At 53.7% G+C, this 24,689-nt stretch overlaps 3 protein-coding genes and 1 long non-coding RNA gene across 6 annotated transcripts in view; 1 reads left to right on the plus strand and 3 right to left on the minus strand.

Annotated features, from left to right (window-relative positions):
• Positions 1–58: 58 nt before the first annotated feature.
• On the minus strand, positions 59–13,284 carry LOC308180901 (uncharacterized protein). The gene is made up of 22 exons (XM_080563326.1): positions 13,017–13,284; positions 12,493–12,724; positions 12,301–12,386; positions 11,831–12,039; positions 11,561–11,678; positions 11,290–11,431; positions 11,031–11,197; positions 10,447–10,546; positions 9,373–9,608; positions 8,335–8,404; positions 8,246–8,250; positions 5,978–6,160; positions 5,129–5,302; positions 4,707–4,938; positions 4,510–4,595; positions 3,557–3,765; positions 3,300–3,417; positions 3,022–3,163; positions 2,730–2,896; positions 1,783–1,882; positions 870–1,105; positions 59–704 (listed from the first exon to the last, which is right to left on the minus strand). The coding sequence occupies exons 1-22, from the start codon at positions 13,176–13,178 to the stop codon at positions 690–692; spliced, it is 3,189 nt and encodes a 1,062-aa protein (XP_080419452.1). The 5' UTR covers positions 13,179–13,284; the 3' UTR covers positions 59–689.
• LOC308180653 lies at positions 6,161–7,200 on the plus strand. Its single transcript, XR_013941091.1, has 2 exons — positions 6,161–6,533; positions 6,644–7,200. It is a non-coding gene; the product is annotated as an uncharacterized lncRNA (long non-coding RNA).
• A 340-nt stretch (positions 13,285–13,624) lies between the features above and the next one.
• LOC308180636 (aldehyde dehydrogenase family 3 member A2-like) lies at positions 13,625–19,613 on the minus strand. Of its 2 annotated transcripts, XM_080562635.1 has the most exons (10): positions 19,313–19,613; positions 18,789–19,020; positions 18,597–18,682; positions 18,127–18,335; positions 17,857–17,974; positions 17,586–17,727; positions 17,327–17,493; positions 16,743–16,842; positions 15,729–15,904; positions 13,625–15,098 (listed from the first exon to the last, which is right to left on the minus strand). In XM_080562635.1, exons 1-10 carry the CDS (start codon positions 19,472–19,474, stop codon positions 15,078–15,080), a joined length of 1,413 nt encoding a protein of 470 aa, XP_080418761.1. In that variant the 5' UTR covers positions 19,475–19,613; the 3' UTR covers positions 13,625–15,077. The 2 variants fall into 2 exon arrangements, with proteins under 2 accessions (XP_080418761.1, XP_080418760.1); XM_080562634.1 differs by lacking the exon at positions 13,625–15,098 and having other exon boundaries at positions 15,384–15,904; positions 19,313–19,612.
• Positions 19,614–22,752: 3,139 nt separating this feature from the next.
• Positions 22,753–24,689, minus strand: part of ULK2 (unc-51 like autophagy activating kinase 2) — a 39,915-nt gene continuing 37,978 nt past the window's right edge. For both annotated transcript variants that reach the window (XR_013941085.1, XM_080562609.1), the window contains exon 28: positions 22,753–24,605. Coding sequence is in view for 1 of the 2 variants with exons in the window: in XM_080562609.1 (XP_080418735.1) it covers positions 24,538–24,605 (68 nt within the window). In the remaining variant the exon portion in view is untranslated. The remainder of the gene's footprint in view (positions 24,606–24,689) is intronic.

The following is a 24,689-nucleotide window of genomic DNA, read 5'->3' on the forward strand; positions in this document are numbered from 1 at the left end:
GGGTCCTGTGCCTGGCACTTGCTGCCCTGCCCCTCATAGTCCCAGGCCCCACGTGGCTTTCGCGGTAAAAGAAAGGTTTTATTCAGCAAGGGTCAGGCTTCCAGTTACAGTCTCAGAGGTAAAAGACTACCAGTACACCAAAAATCAGAAATGAAATTATGCACAAGATCACCAGCTGCTCAGGCTCTTCCTTAGAGCTGGGTCACAGCAGCTCCCCCTTGCTGGTGCCCAGCACCAGATGCTGTGCACCAACAGTGCCATGTCCCTGCCGCTCCTGCAGTCCCCATCTGTCACACGCATTTTGTCAGGCTTCCTGCTACTATGAGACAGCTTTACATAGGGATCACAGGAGACACGTTACATAGATGATGGGCTCAGTAACACGTGGCTTTCCTTTGATGTGCTTGTGGCATGATCCCCCCGTGCCCAAGAGCTTTTCCATGGGCTCCTGTTTGGAGAGCAGGACAGAGACACTACCTCCTTCCACCTGTGCTGCTGAGGCAGGACCGATGGCTTCAGTCTGCATCGGTCCAGCAGACCGATTACCTTTTCATTAACTGGGGTTCATTTGCTTCTCCGTCATCAGTGGGTCAGATGCCTTGGAAGAGAAGTTGCAGCAAGAATAGGAATGCAGGATGAGAATGATGAGTTACGGGCCCAATGTGCAGCTGAGTACAGAGCACCCCTCGTCACAGGAACATCACCTAAAGGGGCACAGAAATGTGGCTGAGTCCCACAGAGAGGGAACAGAGCCCTGTAGGGCCGTCAGTGAGGCCCGAGGCAATGGTGGATGGAGGCTGGGACGTGGTGAGGCTCAGGGGATGCAGCTGGGAACACACTCAGGTAGAGAGCAAAGAGCCAAAGCTCACCTTTATCACCACCGCTGCCACAAGCCCCAGCAGGGCCGAGAAGATCAGTCCCAAGCGGGCCTTGTTAAACTGCTTCAGAACAAAGAACTTGACCCAATCCAGCTTCTTCTGGCTGTTAGGCGGGTACCGGAGTTTGTTCATACCCTCCATCTTCAGGTCCTTGATCAAGCAGGCACGGTGGTGGGAGAAGGTCTCAAAGCTGTGCTTGCCGTGGTAGGCGCCCATCCCGCTGTTCCCTGGGACACACAACCCGGCCAGGTCACACCACAGGTTTGGCAGGCCAAGCCTCTCACTCATTATGACAGCCGCATTTCTTAACTTCTGCGTTGCAGCCCCAAGGACACAGGGAAAGCTTGCTCACTGTGCTTCTCACACTTGAGAAGAGCTGCTGTGCTCCCCCAGGGCAGAGAAGCAACAAGCAGCTCTAACAACCCGCCAGAAATAAGTGAGGACAGCTCGCTGCCTTGAACTGCTGCTGCAGCTCAGGCTGGCTCTGTGCACACACCCTTGAAATTACAAGGGAGGGACGCGGGCTGTTCTTTCACACGGTGGGATGTAAAGAGGACGTACAGCAACCTGCTGTCAGAAACACCCAAGAGCTCAGCCCACTGCACACAGCCAGGTTGTCTCTGCCACAAAGCCACGGAGGTTCAACCAGCTGCTCACCCCTGGGCAACTTCACTCTACATGGGGGAACTGGAGCCACGCAGATGTGCCAGAGTTTTCCTCTCAGGGCCAGCACCAATGCTACTCCAACCACTAATAAGCCATTTCACAAAGGTACCCACTATGGAAATGTATTTAATGGGAAAACGCAGCTAAAAGATCCTAAATTGCCAAATGGGGATGGCAGAACTAGGATCAGACACTGCCACTGGGGCACGAAAATCAAGTACGTGTAACAGGGGCTTACCCACGCCGCCAAAGGGCAGATCCATGACCGCGGAGTGCATGAGGACGTCGTTGGCAGTCATACCGCCGCTAGAGGTCTCCGATATCACCCTTTTGATCAGCTAAACCAAAATGAGAGATGGCACAGAACAGAGGAAAATCAAGACAGGCCACCATCCCCCGTGCTCTTACAAAGGGCACACGGGTGTCAGGGTTGTGCTTGTATCCATTCGCACCACATCAGGTAAATATTATAGCTTCAGCAGCTGCTGCTGTCGTGTTGGAGAGCCAACGGGGCTGTCCCACCAGACATGGGAGCCGTGGGTGCCTACAGAAAGTGCTCTGTGGGTGACACGGCTCAGGGCAGGCCTTGGTGGGACACCTCAGTCAGATGACACCTAAAGACATGGCCACACGTGGCGGACTTCTGCCAGCTGCAGGAGCAGCCTCAAAACACCGCCTGGCTCAGGGCCAGTGGACAGGGAAGGGGCTCAATGAAGCAGAGGCAAACACGGACACTGAACGCAAACCCAGACCCAAAAGGTTTTGTTGGGGGTACCCTACATGTTGTTGACTCAGTTTTACATTACTTAAGCAGCAGAACAGCACCAGCTGGGCAAAGCTCAGCCCTCCCACACACTGTGCGGTGGTGTCGTGCCAGTGCTGATCCCTGACCTGAATTCCTGAGCCAGCACCTGATCCTGCATGGGGTCAGGGGACTTGTGAGGAAGCAGCACCCAGCCGAGACATGGGGTGCAAGACCAGGTGCAAGACCAGGGTCCTTCGAGCATGTGCCTCTGGGGGAGCTCTGGCAACTCTGGGGACACGTCTGACCCACAGGACACAAATGCTGCAATCCTCCCACAAACAGCAGCAAACAGGGCCCAGCACGGAGCCGTGCCTGGAACGGCTGCACCCAGCATCGAGCCACACAGAGCCTCCTCTGGGGGAAGCACGTCCCTGACCCACCTTCTTGTCGTTGGAGAAGACATAGAGGGCAAGGGGCTTCTCCCGACTGTTGATGAACTCAATGGCTTCATCCACGCCCTTCACTGACAAAATCGGAAGCACCGGGCCAAAGATCTCCTCCTCCATCACCTTGGACTCCGGAGAAACGTCCGTCAGGACGGTGGGTGCTGAGGCAGGCGGGAGGGCACAGGACACACGGTCAGCAGCACAACACATGGGGTCCACCTTAGGGCCCATGGCTGCTGTCTGCATCCTGCCACTGCCTCCCCTGCCCAACACGCGCCACAGCTACCTATAAAGCAGGAGGCCTCATCCGTCTCTCCCCCGTGGGCGATCTTCTGGCCTTCCAGCAGGCTCACGATCCTCTTGAAGTGACGCTTGTTGATGATCCTCTCGTAATCCGGAGACTTCTTCACATCCTCCCCGTAGAACTCCTGACAAAGGGCAGAGCAGAACCAAAGCCCTTCACGCACCTGCAGCACGGCCGCAGCTCCGGGGCCGCCAGGTCACAAACTCACGCTTCCAAGGTGACGGGGACAACGGCTACAGCACGAGAGCCTCCGTGCTCACCTGCAGAGTCGCCTTAATGTTCTCCACCACCTGGCTCTGGATGGACGGCTCGCACAGGACGTAGTCTGGGGCAATGCAGGTTTGCCCACAGTTCACGTACTTCCCCCACGTTATCCGCCTACAGGAGGAGGGAGACTCAGCCCCTTCCAGTCCCCAGCACCACCACACCGTTACCCATGGGCCCACAGCGGCCCAGACATGTTCACCATCCCCAACCCCACCGCTCAGCCCCTGCCCTGGGCCCGTGGCAGCCCGACCTGCAGGCGACGGCCAGGTCGCAGTTCTTGTCGATGTAGCAGGGGCTCTTCCCACCCAGCTCCAGGGTGACGGGCGTCAGGTGCTTGGCAGCCGCTGCCATCACGATTTTGCCCACGGCGCTGTTCCCGGTGTAGAGGATGTGGTCGAATCTCTGCGTCAGCAGCTCTGTTGTCTCAGGCACTCCTCCCGTGACCACCGGGTACAGCTCCTGCAGGGACAAGTGACAGCCTTATATTGACCCTCACAGCCTCGCTGCCCATAACATGAAACTCCACTTATCACACTGCCCCGTGCAAACTCAGAAGAAACAGAGCTGGAGGCCAGGGCTGAGTCAGGCTGCGGAGCTGCTTGCACACTCTAAAACCTACGGCACGGGTGACCACCCGGCTCTCCTCTTCCTCAGCTCTCCCTCCCCACCTAAAGAACGCATTAGTTCCTGAGAGCAAATTGTACAGCAGAGCCGTGCTGTAAGTGGGACAGCCTCACTGGAACAGGGCAATTGATGTCAGACAAGTGGAGAAGAAACAAAGCTCTATGCTCTAAGCACAGCAGGATGTGAAAAGTGAAGGTTGACAGCCACTAAGCAAACAGCCCCTGATTCTCAGGAAGAGCTAAGCACAGGCAGAATTCGGCACAAAATCATGCTTACCTACAGGCCAGCAACCCATACAGCAGCTATTGCAGTGAGAAACACCTGCACAGGCCTTTATACTGTGATGAACGTCAAAAAGACAGGAAGACTATGTAGGCCCAATAGGCTACATGAAAGCAGGAAGAATATATCAGTGCGTCTCTGTACTCTAAGACTAATTCAAGCCTTCCCACATCTCTCTTTTTATGCCCTTTTGGAGATAGCAGGCAACTGATTCACCTCTAACACACTGGGCCCTTTGAAAGCAAGGCAGGTGTTTCCCCAAGACAGTCCCAACATCAGGCACAGAGCCACACTCACCTGGTCCAGGTACTGGGGGAAGATATCAGCGATCAGCTGGGAGGTGTGCTCACTGACCTCCGACGGCTTCACCACCACTGCATTGCCTAGGAGACAAACCCAACGCGGCTGCTCAGTCCTCGTGCTCCTCTCAACTCTCACAGCCCCCACACAGCCCCCACAGGTTACTCGGACTCGGGCCACACGCGGGTCCCCACCTGCTGCGATGGCCCCGATCAGCGGCTGCACAATCAGGGTGAAGGGGTAGTTCCAGGCCCCGATCACCAGCACCACCCCCAGCGGCTCGGGGTAGATGTACGCCTCGTCCCGCATTGTCAGCAGGTTCTTCTTCACCGGCTGCGGGGCCGCCCACGACGGCAGCTTCTCCATGACCAGGGCCAGCTCCCCCAGCACGCCCAGGATCTCGTGGCTGTACGCGTTGTGCCCAGACTGCGACGACAGGCAGCTCACTGAGGGTGTGGATAACAGGCACCCACCTCCCGCGCCCACCATAGCAGCCAGGAGAGGCCACTGAGCTCATCCAGGTCCATGTGGGACATCAGGAGAAACCCGGCAGGGCAAAGGCAGCCCCAGGGGTTGCTGCTTTTCCCTCAGCTGGCAACTGCCCCTGCCCACAGACCTTGTGCAGATCCGACCGCAGGGCCGCCGCGATCTCCTCCTCCTTCTCCCGCACCATCCGCTCCAGGTTCTTCAGCTGCTGCATCCTGAACTCCAGCGGGCGGCACCGTCCCGAGCCGAAGGCCGCCCTGGCCCGCCCCACGACCTGCTGCATCCCCTCCATGGCTGCTGGGCGCTGCGGGGAGAGCAGCGAACTCACCACACCGCAGGGCCCCGGGCAGACTGCACGAACTGCCAGGAGGCAGAGGCGGCTTCTCCAGTGCTGGGAACGCTCAACACGGGGCCACCACTGAGCAATGCTGCACCCAGAGCAAGGCTGGGATGTGCTCACCTTGTTGGGTGTCCTCCTGCTCCTGAGGCAGCCACGTGGAGCAGCCCACCCTCCTCCTCAGTCTGAGGGCTCCTCTCACAGCAACCTCTGAGGACAGCTGGTGAATCTCCCTGCAGGTGCTTTCTCCGGGCTTAAATTACCTGCTGCCCTCCCCTCTGCTCACAGGTGTGTTCTAAGGAGCCATGTCATGGAGATCACTGTGTCCTGCATGGCAGCAGCTGCAGTCTGAGCTGTGTGCCAGCAGCCAGCCCACTGCGGCACAACTGTGAGGCCCTCACATGACGCTGCCATTAGGAAACATCATGGAGGCTTCATCCTGCCTCCCAGGGCAGCGTTTCGGCTTTAGTCGGGACAAGAAGTCTGCTCACAATCCCTGCCTCACAAAATGAAGTTCTGAGGTTCCCTTGCACCCACTACAATCTGCCCTTCCCCATTCTCTTCCACCGTTGCACAACACCAACCTGAGGCCAACCAAGAAAGGAGATGACTCATTAAAAAAAAGGAAAAAAGGAAAGTTACCTTCAGAGCAGCTTCTCTCTCAGCTGGTCTCCCAGTGCAAGCACGAGCAGGGACAAGCCCTTCCCCTGACACAGCTGGAGCACTCTCCTCCCACAACAGAATATCTGGCTCAGGCCCAGGGCTCTTGCTTAGATACAAGGCACCCTTTACCCAGATATATCCTCGTGCTGCGAATACACAAACCTTGAATCACAGCTCTTTGCTCTGCATGGGAGAAAGCACTGCTCCTTTTTGTCCTTTTTGTCCTTTTTGTCTCGGGTTCGCTGAAGCACCGGGACAGGCAGCAGGGACCCCCGATGGCCTCTCCAGCACAGGGCGCAGCCACGCTACTGCGTGTTGTTTACCATCAAGAGGCACACAAGCGGTCGTGCTCGTCCCAGGAGGGCTGGCTGTGCTGCAATGGCAGCGTTTCAGCTGGGGCAGTGACTCAGAGGCCTGTGCCTGATTGTGAGACCACGTGGCTTTGCTCTGATTCAGAGCATGGAGCCAGGGGATGTTTTCGTGTGCTGCTGCAGCTGTCGGGAGTCAACAACACGGAGCCTGCGCTATCGTCCAGGTGAGAGCAAATCCCAAACTGGCATCTGCAGGTGGGAGACACTGGATGGATGGATTTCCACAGGGCAGGAGCAGAAATGGTCCAGCCAGTCATACCATTCATTCCCCAAGAGCAGGGAGACCACTGCGCTGAGGATCTGCGTTCCTGTCCTGGGGCACATCTGTTGATCAGCTTGACACCTTGCAACACATCTGTGATGTTTGGCCGGAACCAGGAGTGGCAGAGGACAGGCAGGATTCCACAGGAAACTGCAGTGACTTACCACACTTACTTCATTATTTAAATTCATAGAGTTTATTTTGTACTTGTAAAATATATCATTAAAAATACTTATATGGATTTTCACCAGACATGAAGAAGTCCCACCTCCTGCACAGCGAATACAATTTTCTAAGAATTACATCCTCTTGCTCTCATCATTTTAAATTTTCTTTAAACAACATTTACTAGGTCCTTTCATCTTAAATTTCTCCAGTATTGTCTCCCCAAGCTAGAACAGGTCCCATATTATAACCCAGTGCAAGATTATAGCAGACCCAGAAGCTCAAACACAAAGGAGTACACACACTTTCTGTAATTGTTTTCCCTTCAAGGACTCTCTGACCAGGAACAGGTTTTTCATGATTACCACTTCTCTCTACAGGCCATGAAAGGTTTTTTTTTTTTTGTACAAGCATAAGATATTCTTATTAGTAAAACACAAGCAATGCATATATCTTCTTTGTTATCTTCTAATTGTCAAATAATTGTTAACAGGCATGTGATGAAAACTAGAGCCCCAAAAAGGGTGGCAGCCTACATCACCTGACCAGCTATGAATGATTCTCACTCATAGGGATGCAGGAATATTTCACCTCAATTAGAAGGCAAGCTTGGTTTATTCATAACCATCACTATTGGCACAAATCATTAGCCAGCACAGCCTGTCTCAGACTTGTCACTAAGAGAGTGGCTCTTAGTGACAAGTGGCTCTTAGGGAGCACGACAGAAGAGCAACCATCCCAAAAACTGCAGGGAAAACAATGTCAGCCCAGCTACAGCTGAAACGTGAGCTCTTGTTTGTCACTGAAGGAAGCTAAGCAGTTTGGTGTAAGACACAGGGTGTGTGTTCCTGGAAGCCGTGCTCTGCATGGCACGGGGTGGTGGTAGGTACTGGTATTTCTTGCTCTTCAGTTTTCCTTTTGAGAGCTTATACCCAAAGGTCCCTTTCTTTCATTATGGCCTTTTAGTAAACAAGAGTCCAAGGCTTCTCCCTGTTCAGTGCCTTTCCAGGGCTACTCTTTGTGCTCAGCAGCTCACTGAAATAACCCAGCTCAAAAGGAAAAAAAAAAAAAGACACAGAAACAGACACAAAGTGAGCACTCAGAATATCTTGCACACGGGTTATGGTGCCTTCTCCTCTCTTCAGTAGTAAGCCATCTGTGAAAGCAAAACACAACACCACCATCCTGTGATGAAGTTGCTGAAACAAAACCATTTGTCTTTTTAGAACAGCATGAAGCAAAGCCCCTTCGCTCCCCTCTGCTTCCCCAGGGTGTCACTGGCAGCAGCTCACCTGCCTCCTGTTCCCTTGGCATGCACACGCTGCTGGTTATCTTGGACACTGAATGAGCTCCGACTGCTGCCAGGGAAAGCATTGCTCTCTGGTGCCAGGGGGAACCTCTCCAAACCCCACATTCACTACTCTAACAAAGTTTCACCCAATTTCAAACCAGGTCTGCACACAGGAAAAGAAAAAGATGCCTACCTCACTGTAACAGCAACAGCAGTGCTCTGAAACCTGCTTCTCCTTAACACCCACTGAGCCAGCCCAGCCTCTGAACAGCCAGCACAATCAAGAGAACTTTTCTCTTCAGCACAGATTGGTGATTCTGAGAAAACCCAAATGATTTCAAGATGCTGTGAGTTCCCCTTCTTCACTGAGGAGTCATTCACCTAGACAGGGCTTGCTTCCCTGGCTGTTACTTCAAGGCCTGAGCCAGTTGTTGGCTCTTGCACTTCCTCCTGCACTCAAATGTGGAGACTGGTTATTTCCTCCTGCTAGTTGGGCTCCTGCACCTCCCCTCACAGCAGTAACAACACAGAACAACGAACTGTCATCTCCTTTTTGAGCAATGGCTGCTCCCTTAAGGCTACTAAATCCCCAGGACAGGGCCAGGAAGGATGCTCTGCTGAGCTTTGCGAGGAGCAGCCAGTGCAGGCACACATAGTGCCTGCTCTGCCAGCCACAGAGAACCAACTCTTGGAGTTTCAGATCCTATTGCTCCACCTCAGGAGGCACCCTGAGTCCTCCAGCTGCTGCCAGCAGGCTTCTGCTTCCTGCACAGACCCGAGGACATCCAACCCTTCCTCACTACCCAACTGGAAACAGGGGAGGAAAGAGAAATAACTGAGCTGAGGTCAGAAAGGGGCTGCAACCAGGCAACGAACAAGAGCTTGTAACAGACCTCAGCTTTATATCACAGCCTCCCCTCTGCACTGCCCTGCTGAAGCAAGCCCTGAAAATCAAATCACACCTGAGAGACCTGTCCAAAATACACCAACCTCCGTGTACCTCTGAAGGGAGTTTCTCAGAGGTGTCACCACCCAGGGCAGAGCAAGAAATAGTACAGAAGCCTACCTAGGAGATATCTCTAAGGACATTCCTATTCTAGATACCATTTGCAAGAGTGAAGAGATATTAGTAATTTCAGATAGGCCAGATATCGTGTCAGGACAAAAAAAAAAAAAAAAAACAGGCCAGCCTCTAAGAAAGGACAGCAATTGCAAAGAAAGAACTGGCAGCAGATAAGATGAATTGCACATGCACTCAGGTAGAGAGCAAAGAGCCAAAGCTCACCTTTATCACCACCGCTGCCACAACCCCCAGCAGGGCCAAGAAGATCAGTCCCAAGCGGGCCTTGTTAAACTGCTTCAAAACGAAGAACTTGGTCCAATCCACCTTCTTCTGGCTGTTAGGCATGTACCGGAATATGTTCAAACCCTCCAACTTCAGGTCCTTGATCAAGCAGGCACGGAGGTGGGAGAAGGTCTCAAAGCTGTGCTTGCCGTGGTAGGTGCCCATCCCGCTGTTCCCTGGGACACACAACCCGGCCAGGTCACACCACAGGCTTGGCACGCCAAGCCTTTGGCTACTTGTGGCCACCAGCACGGCAAGCAGAAACACAGGAAAGTTTCCATTGCTTGCCAGCTGCAGTGCAAGTTACCTACCGGGATTTTGGCTCGCTACAGTTCTAAAGCATAACTTTTCCCCTGCATTCCTGCAGAGAGGATGTGTCCTTCTCCACAGAACTTCTCAGTCCCTAAGACGTCCATCTGCACTCCATTTCTCCTCTTCCCCACCTTCCTTTGACTGCACAAACTCCAGGGTTTCAGGGTGTCCCTGTAGGTGCCGTTCCCTACGCATCTGAGCCATGCCCAGCACTCCCCTGGATCTTGCTCCCTCCCTCCCTCAAAACACCACATGTGCCTCCCAGACCCAACCTATACTGAGTGAAAAGGGTTTCTCTTGAGTTCCCTTGCAGGGTACGCCTCTGCTTCTCAGTCCCAGCACAGCATGTGATGGTCACAGCAGCAGAACGCCGCTGCCTCACCATCAATTTGCGAGCACCGTAGCATCCAAATCCTTCTCTGGAAAGCTCAACTAGCTTTCTTGAAAAATAATAAAAAGAAATTAGATGAATCCGCACTAAACGCTTCAATCCTCCCAACAACATGTACCAAACATATTTCCCTCTCTTAGCCCCTCTCCTAAGGGACATGGAGAATTTGTTGTCGTTATTGAGGCCTGCTATACAGAGGCCCTTCACATGCGACAGGCGCAGGAGTACACTCTTGTACACAGGACAGCCACTGCAGTGCCATGGCACAACAAGCAGCAAGGCACGATGCTTCAGGAGCCCCAGCAACTTACCGACACCACCAAAGGGTAAGGTTGGGAGGAAGAAATGCATGATGACATCATTTACAGTGACGCCCCCACTGGAGGTTTCTGTGATGACTCTCTTGATTACCTGACACAAGAAAAAATGACAACAACAACAAAATTACAAAGGCCCAGCAGAGACCAGACGTCACCAAGCAGCACCGGGAAGGGAGCCATGGGACAACAGGCTCTCACGTTCACTTTCTCTGGCTGACACCTCAGACAAGCCACCTCCACACAACACTAGTTGAAATGGAAAAGCTGGAAACACGGGAACTCCCCCCCAAAGCAAAACATTAAAAGTCCCTAGGATCACCTACAGCTGCATGGCGAGCTAGATCCCAAGCAGGAAATTCAGCCTTTTATCCACCCCTCTGTTTCGCAATGCCATGTAGATGCTGAGTGCTTCAGCATGTGCCTGGGAGGTTCTGGCAACTCTGCCTGCAGACATGTCTGTCCCACAGGAGACAAAAACTGCAATCCTCCCACAAACAGCAGCAAACAGGGCCCAGCACCGAGCCGTGCCTGGGAAGGCCGCACCCAGCATCGAGCTGCACGGAGCCCTGACCCACCTTCTTGTCGTTGGAGAAGACATAGAGGGCAAGGGGCTTCTCCCGACTGTTGATGAACTCAATGGCTTCGTCCACGCCCTTCACTGACAAAATCGGAAGCACCGGGCCAAAGATCTCCTCCTCCATCACCTTGGACTCCGGAGAAACGTCCGTCAGGACGGTGGGTGCTGAGGCAAGCGGGAGGGCACAGGACACACGGTCAGCAGCACAGCAAGCAGGACCCACCACAGGGCCCCTGCCCAACACGCGCCACAGCTACCTATAAAGCAGGAGGCCTCATCCGTCTCTCCCCCGTGGGCGATCTTCTGGCCTTCCAGCAGGCTCACGATCCTCCTGAAGTGACGCTTGTTGATGATCCTCTCGTAATCCGGAGACTTCTTCACATCCTCCCCGTAGAACTCCTGACAAAGGGCAGAGCAGAACCAAAGCCCTTCACGCACCTGCAGCACGGCCGCAGCTCTGGGGCCGCCAGGTCACAAACTCACACCTCTGAGGTGACGGCGTCAGTGGCCACAGCACAAGAGCCTCACCTGCAGATTTGCCTTAATGTACTCCACCACCTGGCTCTGGATGGAAGGCTCGCACAGGACGTAGTCTGGGGCAAGGCAGGTTTGCCCACAGTTCACGTACTTCCCCCACGTTACCCGCCTACAGCAAGAGGGAGACTGTTCCACCACGCTCAGCCCCTTCCAGTCCCCAGCACCACCACACCGTTACCCAGGGGCCCACAGCGGCCCAGACATGTTCACCATCCCCAGCCCCACCGCTCAGCCCCTGCCCTGGGCCCGTGGCAGCCCGACCTGCAGGCGACGGCCAGGTCGCAGTTCTTGTCGATGTAGCAGGGGCTCTTCCCACCCAGCTCCAGGGTGACGGGCGTCAGGTGCTTGGCAGCCGCTGCCATCACGATTTTGCCCACGGCGCTGTTCCCGGTGTAGAGGATGTGGTCGAATCTCTGCGTCAGCAGCTCTGTTGTCTCAGGCACTCCTCCTGTGACCACCGGGTACAGCTCCTGCAGGGACAAGCGACAGCCTTATATTGACCCTCACGGCCTCGCTGCCCATAACATGAAACTCCGCTTATCGCACTGCCCCGTGCAAACTCAGAAGAAACAGAGTTGGAGGCCAGGGCTGAGTCAGGCTGTGGAGCTGCTCCCACACCTCGAAGCCTCCAGCACGGGTGACCACCCGGCTCTCCCTTGGCCTGGGGCAGCTGCACTGGAGCAGCCGCAAGATGTCGATGAACAACGCGCCCTATGCAAAGCTGCACTCACCTGATCCAGGTACTGGGGGAGGATATCAGCGATCAGCTGGGACGTGTGTTCGCTGACCTCTGACGGCTTCACCACCACTGCATTGCCTAGGACACAAGCCCAGCGTGGCTGCTCAGTCCTCGTGCTCCTCTCACCTCCCATGGGCTCCCACGCACACCCTGCAGGGGACTCGGGCCACACGCGGGTCCCCACCTGCTGCGATGGCCCCGATCAGCGGCTGCATCACCAGGACGAAGGGGTAGTTCCACGCTCCGATCACCAGCACCACCCCCAGCGGCTCGGGGTAGATGTACGCCTCGTCCCGCATCGTCAGCAGGTTCTTCTTCACCGGCTGCGGGGCCGCCCACGACGGCAGCTTCTCCATGACCAGGGCCAGCTCCCCCAGCACGGTCAGGATCTCGTGGGTGTACGCGTTGTGCCCGGACTGTGACGACAGGCAGCTTGCAAGGGGTGCTGACAGCGGGCACCCAGGGGTGGCCACGGAGCTCACCCAGCCGCACAAGCGCCGTTCAAGGCCAGCCTGGGTGGGTCCTGCCCATCCTGACCCCGTGGGTGCCACCCTGCCCACGGCAGGGGGTCGGAGCCGGATGGGCTCTCAGGCCCCTTCCAGCCCGAGCCGTTTCACGATTCAACGAGCAGGACACAACCCGGGGGGTTTCGCTTTTCCCCCGGCTGCCGCCCCGCCCCGCCCGGCAGAAGGACCCCGTCCCGCTGACCTTGTGCAGATCCGCCCGCAGGGCCGCCGCGATCTCCTCCTCCTTCTCCCGCACCATCCGCTCCAGGTTCTTCAGCTGCTGCATCCTGAACTCCAGCGGGCGGCACCGTCCCGAGCCGAAGGCCGCCCTGGCCCGCCCCACGACCTGCTGCATCCCCTCCATGCCCGCCGGGCGCTGCCCCCCGCTCAGGGCAGCCCGGGGCCGGACGGGGCCGTGCGGGCGGAGGCCGCTCCCCAGCCGCTCCCCGGCCGCCCCGCCCCGCCCCGCCCCCTGCCCAATCGGCGCCGGGAGGGCGGTGGCGCGGCCGGGCCCATCCCGTACGGGTGTGTGTGGGGGGGGTACAGCGGGGCCGCCCCCCTCCGGCCGGAATGGAAGCGGCGAGAGGGGCGTGGCTAAAGGGAAGGGGCGTGGCTAGGAACAGCGGGGGCGGGGCTTTGGGCACAGGGGGCGGGGCCAAGGCGAGGCCGTTCCCGCGGTTCCAGGTCCCCGCGCCCCGCCGGGGGCCGGCAGCCGCTGGCAGCAACGGCGCAGGGGCAAAGTCCCCCCCCCTCCGGGCTCCCTTATCTAAGCAGGGCAAGTGGCACGGGGCGGCCTTTCCCCCGGACTCCCACCCCCCCCGGCACGGCGTCTCTGAGCCTGGTGCTGCTGGAAGCAGCGTGGGGCCCTTCCAGCTCCCCCTGCTGGGGGGGGGACACACACACACGCGGAGGCTGCGGTCACAGTGAGCCAAGGGAGAGCAGGGCACTGAAAACACGTCGGGGATACGGAGGCAAAAGAAGCACGAGCAGGAGGCTGATCAGCGTAAGCTTGCCGCAGCGCTCACGTGGCGAACACGAGTCACACATCAGGGAATTGCACTGACACAAGGCCGGGCTAATTCCAGTTAAATCAGTCCCGCCCCAGCTTCCAAGAACTGCAGCGGCTTATTGGGAACTTGCCGCAGAGCTGCTACTCGCTCTCATTTCAGACACCGCAGTTCCTCAGGCAGCATACCCAACGCTCTTACAGGGGCCATACGTTATTACTGCGAAGCTCCTCAGCCAAAACCATGCCCAGCTAATCCTGCACCTGCTCACTCACCTCTGCGCCGTGCAGGGCCAGCAGCCGGGTGCTCGTGCCCCTGAGATGGAGCCAAGCACGCACTGCCCCGCAGCTCCCAGGCTGCCCCAGCCCCCTACATCCAGGCCCAGAGCCTCCTCGGCCCCTGCTCCCCTCACCTCAGCTCCAGCTCCATGATGCTTTCCCAGATCAGGGTCTCTCCAAGGGTAGGGGGCAAGCTTAAGCCCAAGGCGCTGTGCCTGAGCCACCGCTCCCCCCAACACAAAGCCTGGCCGTCCTGCAGCCAGGTGGCTTTGCAACAAACAACTTGCGGGTTGCGGCTCAGCCAGCACCTGAACATTTCACAAGTGACTGTATAAACCACAGCAGTAACCAGTCTGCTGTGGAAAAGAGTGATGAGCAACTGCCCCTACTTGCACGCAGCAGGCACTATGCAAAGAAAAACAGGCTGGGCTTGATGGCTCCCTTGCACTGTGATACATTAAAAGGAGCTGGGTTCGCACTCAAGACGACACAAGGAGGAAAAGTGGGAACTTTTCTCATAGGAGCATCACCTTGTTTACACACTCTCCTTTATCCTATTTAACATGCTTGCACACAGGTTATGTCAAAGCTCTGTCTGCATGCCATGCTGCCTGAGAGTCCAAGAAAAATTAGACAAGGGGCTCATGCTACTGCAGACAGAGGAAGAGTCTGTGAACTCTTGGAGTATTACGTTGTGTCCTGGGTGTCAGCACTGCAACGCATCCTCTGCAGTCAGCACACCCACAACAGGATGGCTGCAGGAACATCGAGACCATTACTTACCTGTGCTTTCCACAGTGGCTGATTTCCAGCGTCTGCTCTCCTGCTTGAAAATTCTCACCCTTCAGCCAGAGGATTTCCATGCCATTGCAGTGCTGCTTGTGCTTGGCAGCACACAGAGCAGGTAAACATCCCAGCTGCATCTCATCCCAGCTGCATCTCATCCTGGGGCCAGGAGACTGCTACCGGGCCTTGCTTTCACAGAAACCTGAGGCTCCCCTGTGTTGACAGGAATGACAGAGCAGCACCGTGATGCCAGCCTGGGAGATGGCCCCTCGTCCTTGGCAGGGACATCTTTTAGCCAGCTATGGACCAGAAACAAGCTGAGGTTGCTTTAAGTGTTGCAAAACATCAGCTGAGTCACCCCGGAGTGGCGCTGGGTGAGAACTTCCCTTGTGACAAGCATTTCTAAACAAATAATGCCGACTTGCATCCCTGTAGTACTAGCATAAGTAAAAAAAACACCCAACGTAATAGCTTTATTCCCCTTTGAGCCACTTGTTCTCTTTCTATTTTATATAGAAAATTTTATGAAATTCTAATCTTTATGAAATTCAAATCTACCCCGTCTGTTTAGGTAATACATGAACAGTTAAACATCCCGATCAAGATTCGCATTTTCCAGTATAATACAAGAAAGATGTGAGGCACTTCTGATGAATATCAATTCCATTTCAAACTAGCAGAAACTTTGTCTGAAAAGATGTGGCAAAAAGGGGCCTTATTAATAACCCTGCTGAGTGCAAAGATGCAATAAATGTTCATCTCCTTCATGTGGTATCTTTCGTATCTAACGAGCCACAAACATGAAATTCACAATAATCTCTTCAACAACAGTCCAACTCAGACCTTGTTAAACCGGTTCAAAACGAAGAACTTGGTCCAATCCACCTTCTTCTGGCTGTTAGGCATGTACCGGAATTTGTTCAAACCCTCCAACTTCAGGTCCTTGATCAAGCAGGCACGGAGGTGGGAGAAGGTCTCAAAGCTGTGCTTGCCGTGGTAGGTGCCCATCCCGCTGTTCCCTGGGACACACAACCCGGCCAGGTCACACCACAGGCTTGGCAGGCCAAGCCTTTGGCTACTTGTGGCCACCAGCACGGCAAGCAGAAACACAGGAAAGTTTCCATTGCTTGCCAGCTGCAGTGCAAGTTACCTACCGGGATTTTGGCTCGCTACAGTTCTAAAGCATAACTTTTCCCCTGCATTCCTGCAGAGAGGATGTGTCCTTCTCCACAGAACTTCTCAGTCCCTAAGACGTCCATCTGCACTCCATTTCTCTTCTTTCCCACCCTCCTTTGACTGCACAAACTCCAGGGTTTCAGGGTGTCCCTGTAGGTGCCGTTCCCTACGCATCTGAGCCATGCCCAGCACTCCCCTGGATCTTGCTCCCTCCCTCCCTCAAAACACCACATGTGCCTCCCAGACCCAACCTATACTGAGTGAAAAGGGTTTCTCTTGAGTTCCCTTGCAGGGTACGCCTCTGCTTCTCAGTCCCAGCACAGCATGTGATGGTCACAGCAGCAGAACGCCGCTGCCTCACCATCAATTTGCGAGCACCGTAGCATCCAAATCCTTCTCTGGAAAGCTCAACTAGCTTTCTTGAAAAATAATAAAAAGAAATTAGATGAATCCGCACTAAACGCTTCAATCCTCCCAACAACATGTACCAAACATATTTCCCTCTCTTAGCCCCTCTCCTAAGGGACATGGAGAATTTGTTGTCGTTATTGAGGCCTGCTATACAGAGGCCCTTCACATGCGACAGGCGCAGGAGTACACTCCTGTACGCAGGACAGCCACTGCAGTGCCATGGCACAACAAGCAGCAAGGCACGATGCTTCAGGAGCCCCAGCAACTTACCGACACCACCAAAGGGTAAGGTTGGGAGGAAGAAATGCATGATGACATCATTTACAGTGACGCCCCCACTGGAGGTTTCTGTGATGACTCTCTTGATTACCTGACGCAAGAAAAAATGACAACAACAACAAAATTACAAAGGCCCAGCAGAGACCAGACGTCACCAAGCAGCACCGGGAAGGGAGCCATGGGACAACAGGCTCTCACGTTCACTTTCTCTGGCTGACACCTCAGACAAGCCACCTCCACACAACACTAGTTGAAATGGAAAAGCTGGAAACACGGGAACTCCCCCCCAAAGCAAAACATTAAAAGTCCCTAGGATCACCTACAGCTGCATGGCGAGCTAGATCCCAAGCAGGAAATTCAGCCTTTTATCCACCCCTCTGTTTCGCAATGCCATGTAGATGCTGAGTGCTTCAGCATGTGCCTGGGAGGTTCTGGCAACTCTGCCTGCGGACACGTCTGTCCCACAGGAGACAAAAACTGCAATCCTCCCACAAACAGCAGCAAACAGGGCCCAGCACCAAGCCTTGCCTGGGAAGGCCGCACCCAGCACCGAGCCGCACGGAGCCCTGACCCACCTTCTTGTCGTTGGAGAAGACATAGAGGGCAAGGGGCTTCTCCCGACTGTTGATGAACTCAATGGCTTCGTCCACGCCCTTCACTGACAAAATCGGAAGCACCGGGCCAAAGATCTCCTCCTCCATCACCCTGGACTCCGGAGAAACGTCCGTCAGGACGGTGGGTGCTGAGGCAAGCGGGAGGGCACAGGACACACGGTCAGCAGCACAGCAAGCAGGACCCACCACAGGGCCCCTGCCCAACACGCGCCACAGCTACCTATAAAGCAGGAGGCCTCATCCGTCTCTCCCCCGTGGGCGATCTTCTGGCCTTCCAGCAGGCTCACGATCCTCCTGAAGTGACGCTTGTTGATGATCCTCTCGTAATCCGGAGACTTCTTCACATCCTCCCCGTAGAACTCCTGACAAAGGGCAGAGCAGAACCAAAGCCCTTCACGCACCTGCAGCACGGCCGCAGCTCTGGGGCCGCCAGGTCACAAACTCACACCTCTGAGGTGACGGCGTCAGTGGCCACAGCACAAGAGCCTCACCTGCAGATTTGCCTTAATGTACTCCACCACCTGGCTCTGGATGGACGGCTCGCACAGGACGTAGTCTGGGGCAAGGCAGGTTTGCCCACAGTTCACGTACTTCCCCCACGTTACCCGCCTACAGCAAGAGGGAGACTGTTCCACCACGCTCAGCCCCTTCCAGTCCCCAGCACCACCACACCGTTACCCAGGGGCCCACAGCGGCCCAGACATGTTCACCATCCCCAGCCCCACCGCTCAGCCCCTGCCCTGGGCCCGTGGCAGCCCGACCTGCAGGCGACGGCCAGGTCGCAGTTCTTGTCGATGTAGCAGGGGCTCTTCCCACCCAGCTCCAGGGTGACGGGCGTCAGGTGCTTGGCAGCCGCTGCCATCACGATTTTGCCCACGGCGCTGTTCCCGGTGTAGAGGATGTGGTCGAATCTCTGCGTCAGCAGCTCCGTTGTCTCAGGCACTCCTCCCGTGACCACCGGGTACAGCTCCTGCAGGGACAAGTGACAGCCTTATATTGACCCTCACGGCCTCGCTGCCCATAACATGAAACTCCGCTTATCACACTGCCCCGTGCAAACTCAGAAGAAACAGAGCTGGAGGCCAGGGCTCAGTCAGGCTGTGGAGCTGCTCCCACGCCTCGAAGCCTCCAGCACGGGTGACCACCCGGCTCTCCCTTGGCCTGGGGCAGCTGCACTGGAGCAGCCGCAAGATGTCGATGAACAACGCGCCTTATGCAAAGCTGCACTCACCTGATCCAGGTACTGGGGGAGGATATCAGCGATCAGCTGGGACATGTGTTCGCTGACCTCTGACGGCTTCACCACCACTGCATTGCCTAGGACACAAGCCCAGCACGGCTGCTCAGTCCTCGTGCTCCTCTCGCCTCCCATGGGCTCCCACGCACACCCTGCAGGGGACTCGGGCCACACGCGGGTCCCCACCTGCTGCGATGGCCCCGATCAGCGGCTGCATCACCAGGACGAAGGGGTAGTTCCACGCTCCGATCACCAGCACCACCCCCAGCGGCTCGGGGTAGACGTACGCCTCGTCCCGCATCGTCAGCAGGTTCTTCTTCACCGGCTGCGGGGCCGCCCACGACGGCAGCTTCTCCATGACCAGGGCCAGCTCCCCCAGCACGGTCAGGATCTCGTGGGTGTACGCGTTGTGCCCGGACTGCGACGACAGGCAGCTTGCAAGGGGTGCTGACAGCGGGCACCCAGGGGTGGCCACGGAGCTCACCCAGCCGCACAAGCGCCGTTCAAGGCCAGCCTGGGTGGGTCCTGCCCATCCTGACCCCGTGGGTGCCACCCTGCCCACGGCAGGGGGTCGGAGCTGGATGGCCTCTCAGGCCCCTTCCGGCCCGAGCCGTTTCACGATTCAACGAGCAGGACAAAACCCGGGGGGTTTCGCTTTTCCCCCGGCTGCCGCCCCGCCCCGCCCGGCAGAAGGACCCCGTCCCGCTGACCTTGTGCAGATCCGCCCGCAGGGCCGCCGCGATCTCCTCCTCCTTCTCCCGCACCATCCGCTCCAGGTTCTTCAGCTGCTGCATCCTGAACTCCAGCGGGCGGCACCGTCCCGAGCCGAAGGCCGCCCTGGCCCGCCCCACGACCTGCTGCATCCCCTCCATGCCCGCCGGGCGCTGCGGGGGACCGGAGCCTGCCCGCGTGCGCCTGCGAGCCCCCGACACCCCCAAGCGTGCGGGGCCGGCCGGGCGCGGGGCCGCTCCCCGGTCCCGGGGGAATGGAAGCAACGGGCGGCGCTCGGGGGCGGGGCCTGTGGGTTTGGGGGCGGGGCCAAGTGCATGGGGGCGGGGCAGAGGGGCAAACTCGCGGGAAAAGGCCCCGAAGGAGGGGGCGCAGCGGCAGCGCCCCCAGCCCCCAGCGGCTGCCGGTGGGGGCCCGGCCTCCGGTGCCGGCTCCCCGCGGGCTGTGCCCGGCTGGACGAAGGCAGAGACCCCGCCTGGGGGCCGACAGCCGCTGGGCGAGGCTGGCAGCCCTGGGGTAGCAAGGGCCCCCCCCCCGTTCCCGAGAAGTCCGGGGTGCGGAGGAGGAGGAGGGGGAATGCCCCAGGAGGCAGCAGCGAGACGCGTGGGTCTCAGCGTGCTCCCTCCGCCTCGGAGCTGACAGCGTTTTCTGTTTTTATTCGGCCACTAAGGAACAATGAAGGAGGGAACTAGTTATGGGGAAGTCATTACCGCCAGGAGAAGCGGGAGGTAAGCAGTGCGGGAGGTGCTCTGACCGCCGGGACTTGGCACAGAGCGGCAGGAGATGTTTGATTGAGGATCTGAGCTGCTGCCGCCCCTCTTCCCTCCTTGCCTAGCAGCCTCTTGCTCCAGGTCCCCTCCTGGCGTCAGCTCTAAGCAAGGCACCGCGGTTAATTCCCGTACCCAACAGCAGCCACTAGAGCCTGGTGAAGGAGGACTTTGCCTTACAGGATAAGATATGCGGTATTTGCTTTCAAGAGTCCACCAACTAACGCAGCTATTCTATACATATACAAACAGCTCACACACCACCCGGACATAACCAAGTTTTTAGCCAGGCTGGCAATCCTAAATTTCTGCTTAAACGTGTATCCTGTGTACGGCTCCAAGTGTTTACTTCTAAATCACCTAATCTGGGCAGTGGCACAACAAGCCAGGCAGATACAAAAGCCCAAATAGCACTCCATCAGAAAAGCGGGTGCAGAAAATTAACAACAGGGAGTAGCTTTAAGGAACCTACAAGAATAAATACGGCTCAGATCATTTATGGCATCACTTGTTTTGAAAGCTGAGGCTGATCTCACATTTGCGAGAACAAGATACTCTGCAGTACAAAGCCGTGGTCTGTGGGCTGCGTTGTAGACATAGCTGGAGCACGGAAAATGTGAAAGAGCCACAAAGAAACAATGAAAATGATTGGCACGAAGACTGCAACAAGACTCAACAGCACCACTGGCATTTAGTTTGCTTTCAGCTAAAGAGGAGGGGGGAGCCTGCCGCATACAAAAGGCTATTGAAAAGGTGTTTGTCCAAAGCAGCAGTGCCAAGAGTTAGGGAGACCGGGCTCCAACTGTCTGAAAGACTTCAAGAGAGGGGTTACTGAGATATACTTCGCTGACCTACAGAAAGGAGGAGCAAAGCATGCAGTTATATTAAAAAGCCACAGCCAGGGTTACGGCTCAGGTTGGACAGCCAAAAAAAAAGTCAGTGACAAGCAGAGTTCAGAGCAGATGACAAAAAGTCAAAGGATCAAAATTAAAAAACAATCAAACCAACCAACCAACCAAAAACAGAAGCAGCAGCATGAGCCAAACAAGAGGCAGGTCACAAGCCAGATCACAAGTCAGCCTGTCTGAATTTCAAAGCCTCAACAAGCTCTGAAAGCAAGTGTCCAGCTTTACTTGATCTACAGGAAGGAGAAAGCTTCCCTTCTCAGTGCCCCTGGACTGTACACTGCACAGCACTGTGGTACCGATGGATCACAACAATTACTGCCTCTGAACCCATAAGGTGACAACAGGAATATCTTGATGTTGCTGGATAAAGTAGCGAGAGCAATGCAGAACCTAGCGAGTCCCAGGACCAACAACTCACATCTCAACTGAAAAATGTTTAAGTAATTTGTAACATACCAGCTGTGAGTTACATCAACTAGATTTCATCCTCTGTATCAGAGGAAAGGTCAAGAATTAATCTTCTTGCATATAAAAAGCAGCAAACGTCAGAATCAAGCTACATTTTAGATTTCTCAGTCAATTCTACACATTATGGAGAAAGTGAAAATATGGAAGTACAGAAGAACATGGCGCTCTCGAGTAGATGCTAGAGTTGAACTAGAAAAGCAGTACATCAAGTATCTCCTTTCAGGTTCTATCTTTCAAAAGGCTAAAAAAAAAAAAACAAAACCAAGCACCTGCTGTTCAGTGTGGAGAGCTGAAGACAGAGGACAGCTTCAGGGTCTCTTTGGAATGAGCTTATGCAGAAAGACAGGCCATGAGCATTGGCCTCCTCCTGCTGAAGACAGCGAGCAAGAATAGCCCTTTTCTTCTCCTGTTTGCGCAGCTGTAGTCTCACTGGCAGGAGTGAGGAGAATGAACTCGAATCCTGAGGGAAAAAAAGAAAACCAATAAAAAATCATGAGGCTGCTTTTCCCGAGAACTATCTCTTAGACTCGTGCTTTAAGGCTTTCACTGTGTTCCTAGATTCATGTTCAGATATTTCATTAGCATTCCCTGCTCACTCACTCCTCATCTTCTTTTATTATGTGCCAGTCATAAGCGCAGGTTTTATTTTTTTTTAATAAAATGGAAAAAAAATGATAGTACAACTAAGAAATACAACAGCTGTATACCAGCTATCACAGCACACCTCAGCTGGGGAGAGGATATTAGCTACAAGCTGGAGGAAACCTGCTTTTTGTAAGGCTTGGACAGAAATTGTAACTTACTGCCAGTTTTTTTTCTATCATTATTTATTTATTTTTAGTTCTATATGTGCCGTTTTGGCAGTCCAGTCAGCTCCTCTTTGCTAGAAATAACAAACAAGCACCTTGCTGAAAGAATGTACAACTGTTACCTAAGAACCTACTTAACATATTTGTTTTCAAAGCTGTTTAAAAAAAAAAAAAACACCACCACCAAACCCCACAAACGAAAAACCTCACGACAAACAACAAAGCAAGGTAAACTGTTTTCCCAAAGCAACTGAAAACAAACTCGGGGACACTTTGTGCCAGGGTTATCCAGAGATAATGAGCTCATTGCCCCATCGCCATGAGGTGAGCGTCTCTTGACCCAAGTAGATTCAGCTTCCAGGCAACATTCAGCAATTGATTTAATGAGCCAAGTACAGACAGTTGGTTTTGTTCCCCCCCCCGAAGTTAACACCACTGATCTTTGGTTACAGACACACACAAACTCGGCTTTACCATAGAAACACTTCTAGTGTCAGTATTTATTTTACCTTAATATACATTTATACAGGCCATAATAAAAAGGCTATTACACAACAGTTCAGTGAGTTATTACCTAGTTTCAAGAATAATGCATGCAATTACAAAGGAGAGGTAGAAACACCGTATTAAAGACCTAAAAATACAAACATTATATAAACAAACACTTTCAAATTAACTGTTGGAATTTCATACAGATAAATAAGATAAAAAGTACATTACTCTGTCAAAGTAAAGGAAACACATGGTTATCCAAACACTGAAAGAGTATTTTGATGTGTAAGCCCTGTACAACTTTGTCAAATAGTTCAGACCACTGTGTTTAAGAGGATTAAAATGATTTTGTCCTGGAGAATGGTTTATTCAAGTATTCAAGCAGTTGAGTAACAAAAAAGTCCCAAAAATAAAGTAAAGGAACCATTTCCAGAGAAGCTGATCTGCTTAAATACTTTGCAAATCGCTGTCCTGATAATCTCATGGGATGCTTGAAATGATAATGCCTATAAGGCTAAATGAAGCTTCCCACCTCTCCCCCAAAATGCACACAAAATAATCCTGATTTTTCACACACACTATGTAGATATTCTACATCAATTTATCAGCATCTCAAATCCCAACATTATTTTCTGGTTTTGCGTGGTTCCTTGCAGAACCTCTCAGTTTACAGTATTTCTTGTAATACTGCCCAAGAAGCAAGACTACTGAGAACTGTCATTACACCCCTAGAGACTGCAGGCATTAATGCACATTTCGCATGCACAACAAAAGATGCAACCAAATCTATATAAAAAGCAAACAACCAGCAACTCAACATTGCTATCACTGAGAAAGTCCAGAGCAGTAGTTACTCAAGTATTAGACAAATAGGTATAAAATGGAAAGGTTCACATGAATACAAGTTTTTACAGTTTGTTTGAAAGTCTTCTAGAAGCTACATTTGAAATTCTGAAAAGAATTTTATGTACACTGAAATGAAATTCAGCCAAGTCCATTGTGCCTTCTCTCTCTTTTTTTTTTTTTTTAATATAGTTCTTCGAAAATGAATATACAGTTGCTTTAGTAAATTAGTGCAAAACAAAGTGTTTTGGAAGAAGATCTTCAAATTGTATCCACATCAGCTGAAAACCCACTGAGGATTTTGCACAGATGGAGCGCAATTTCTTCCATTACCATTTTCCCCCCCAATAAAAGAACACTTTCTCACCATCCCTTCACAAGACAAGCTGAGCCATGTTTACAACATGCGAGCTCAGATACAAGCCAGCTTAGCCCCAAAAGCTTTGAACAGCACTTGCACATGGTTAGGGTTTCCCAGATTCAGTCAGACACATTTTACTGACAATTTAAAAACTTTTTTTTCCACAAACTTTTGAGGGACTCTTCTGAGGGAAATGTCTTTTTGTACCTGATGCAGAAGGATCCAGTCACTATAGACCTCATGAGGAAAAAAACCCCTGATCATTCAAGTCAAAACACACGTACAAGGATCAGTTTGAAATGTGAAGACAGATTCTTTTAAATTCTGTTGCTAGGAAGAAAAAGGAGCTGCTGGATCTGTAAGGCAAGTTTTCTACAAATGTACTTTTGGAATTTCTCCTCTTTGAGTATGCTGCTGTTTCTTTGGTAGTCACCACAGAAATGTAAGAATCATCTTCCACGTGGGGCAGAACAAGGACAACAATTAAGCTGTAGTGAAAAAGTGCAGTATCACTGAAGTGGTCCCTTATGTTCACACCATCTGGTCCTTGGGATATTCCTACTGCTCATATACAGCCACTGTGCTATAGCAAAGTGCAGAAAGCCTTCGCTCGATGCTAGACTTATCTGAAAACAGAAAGGTCAAAAAAGGAAAAAAGTGATTAATTCAGTGTTATAATTAAATTCTGTATAATTTTCAATATTTTCATC

This window comes from Anser brachyrhynchus (genome assembly GCF_964034855.1).
Source record: "Anser brachyrhynchus genome assembly, chromosome: 20".
NCBI classification, from domain to species: Eukaryota; Metazoa; Chordata; class Aves; order Anseriformes; family Anatidae; genus Anser; species Anser brachyrhynchus.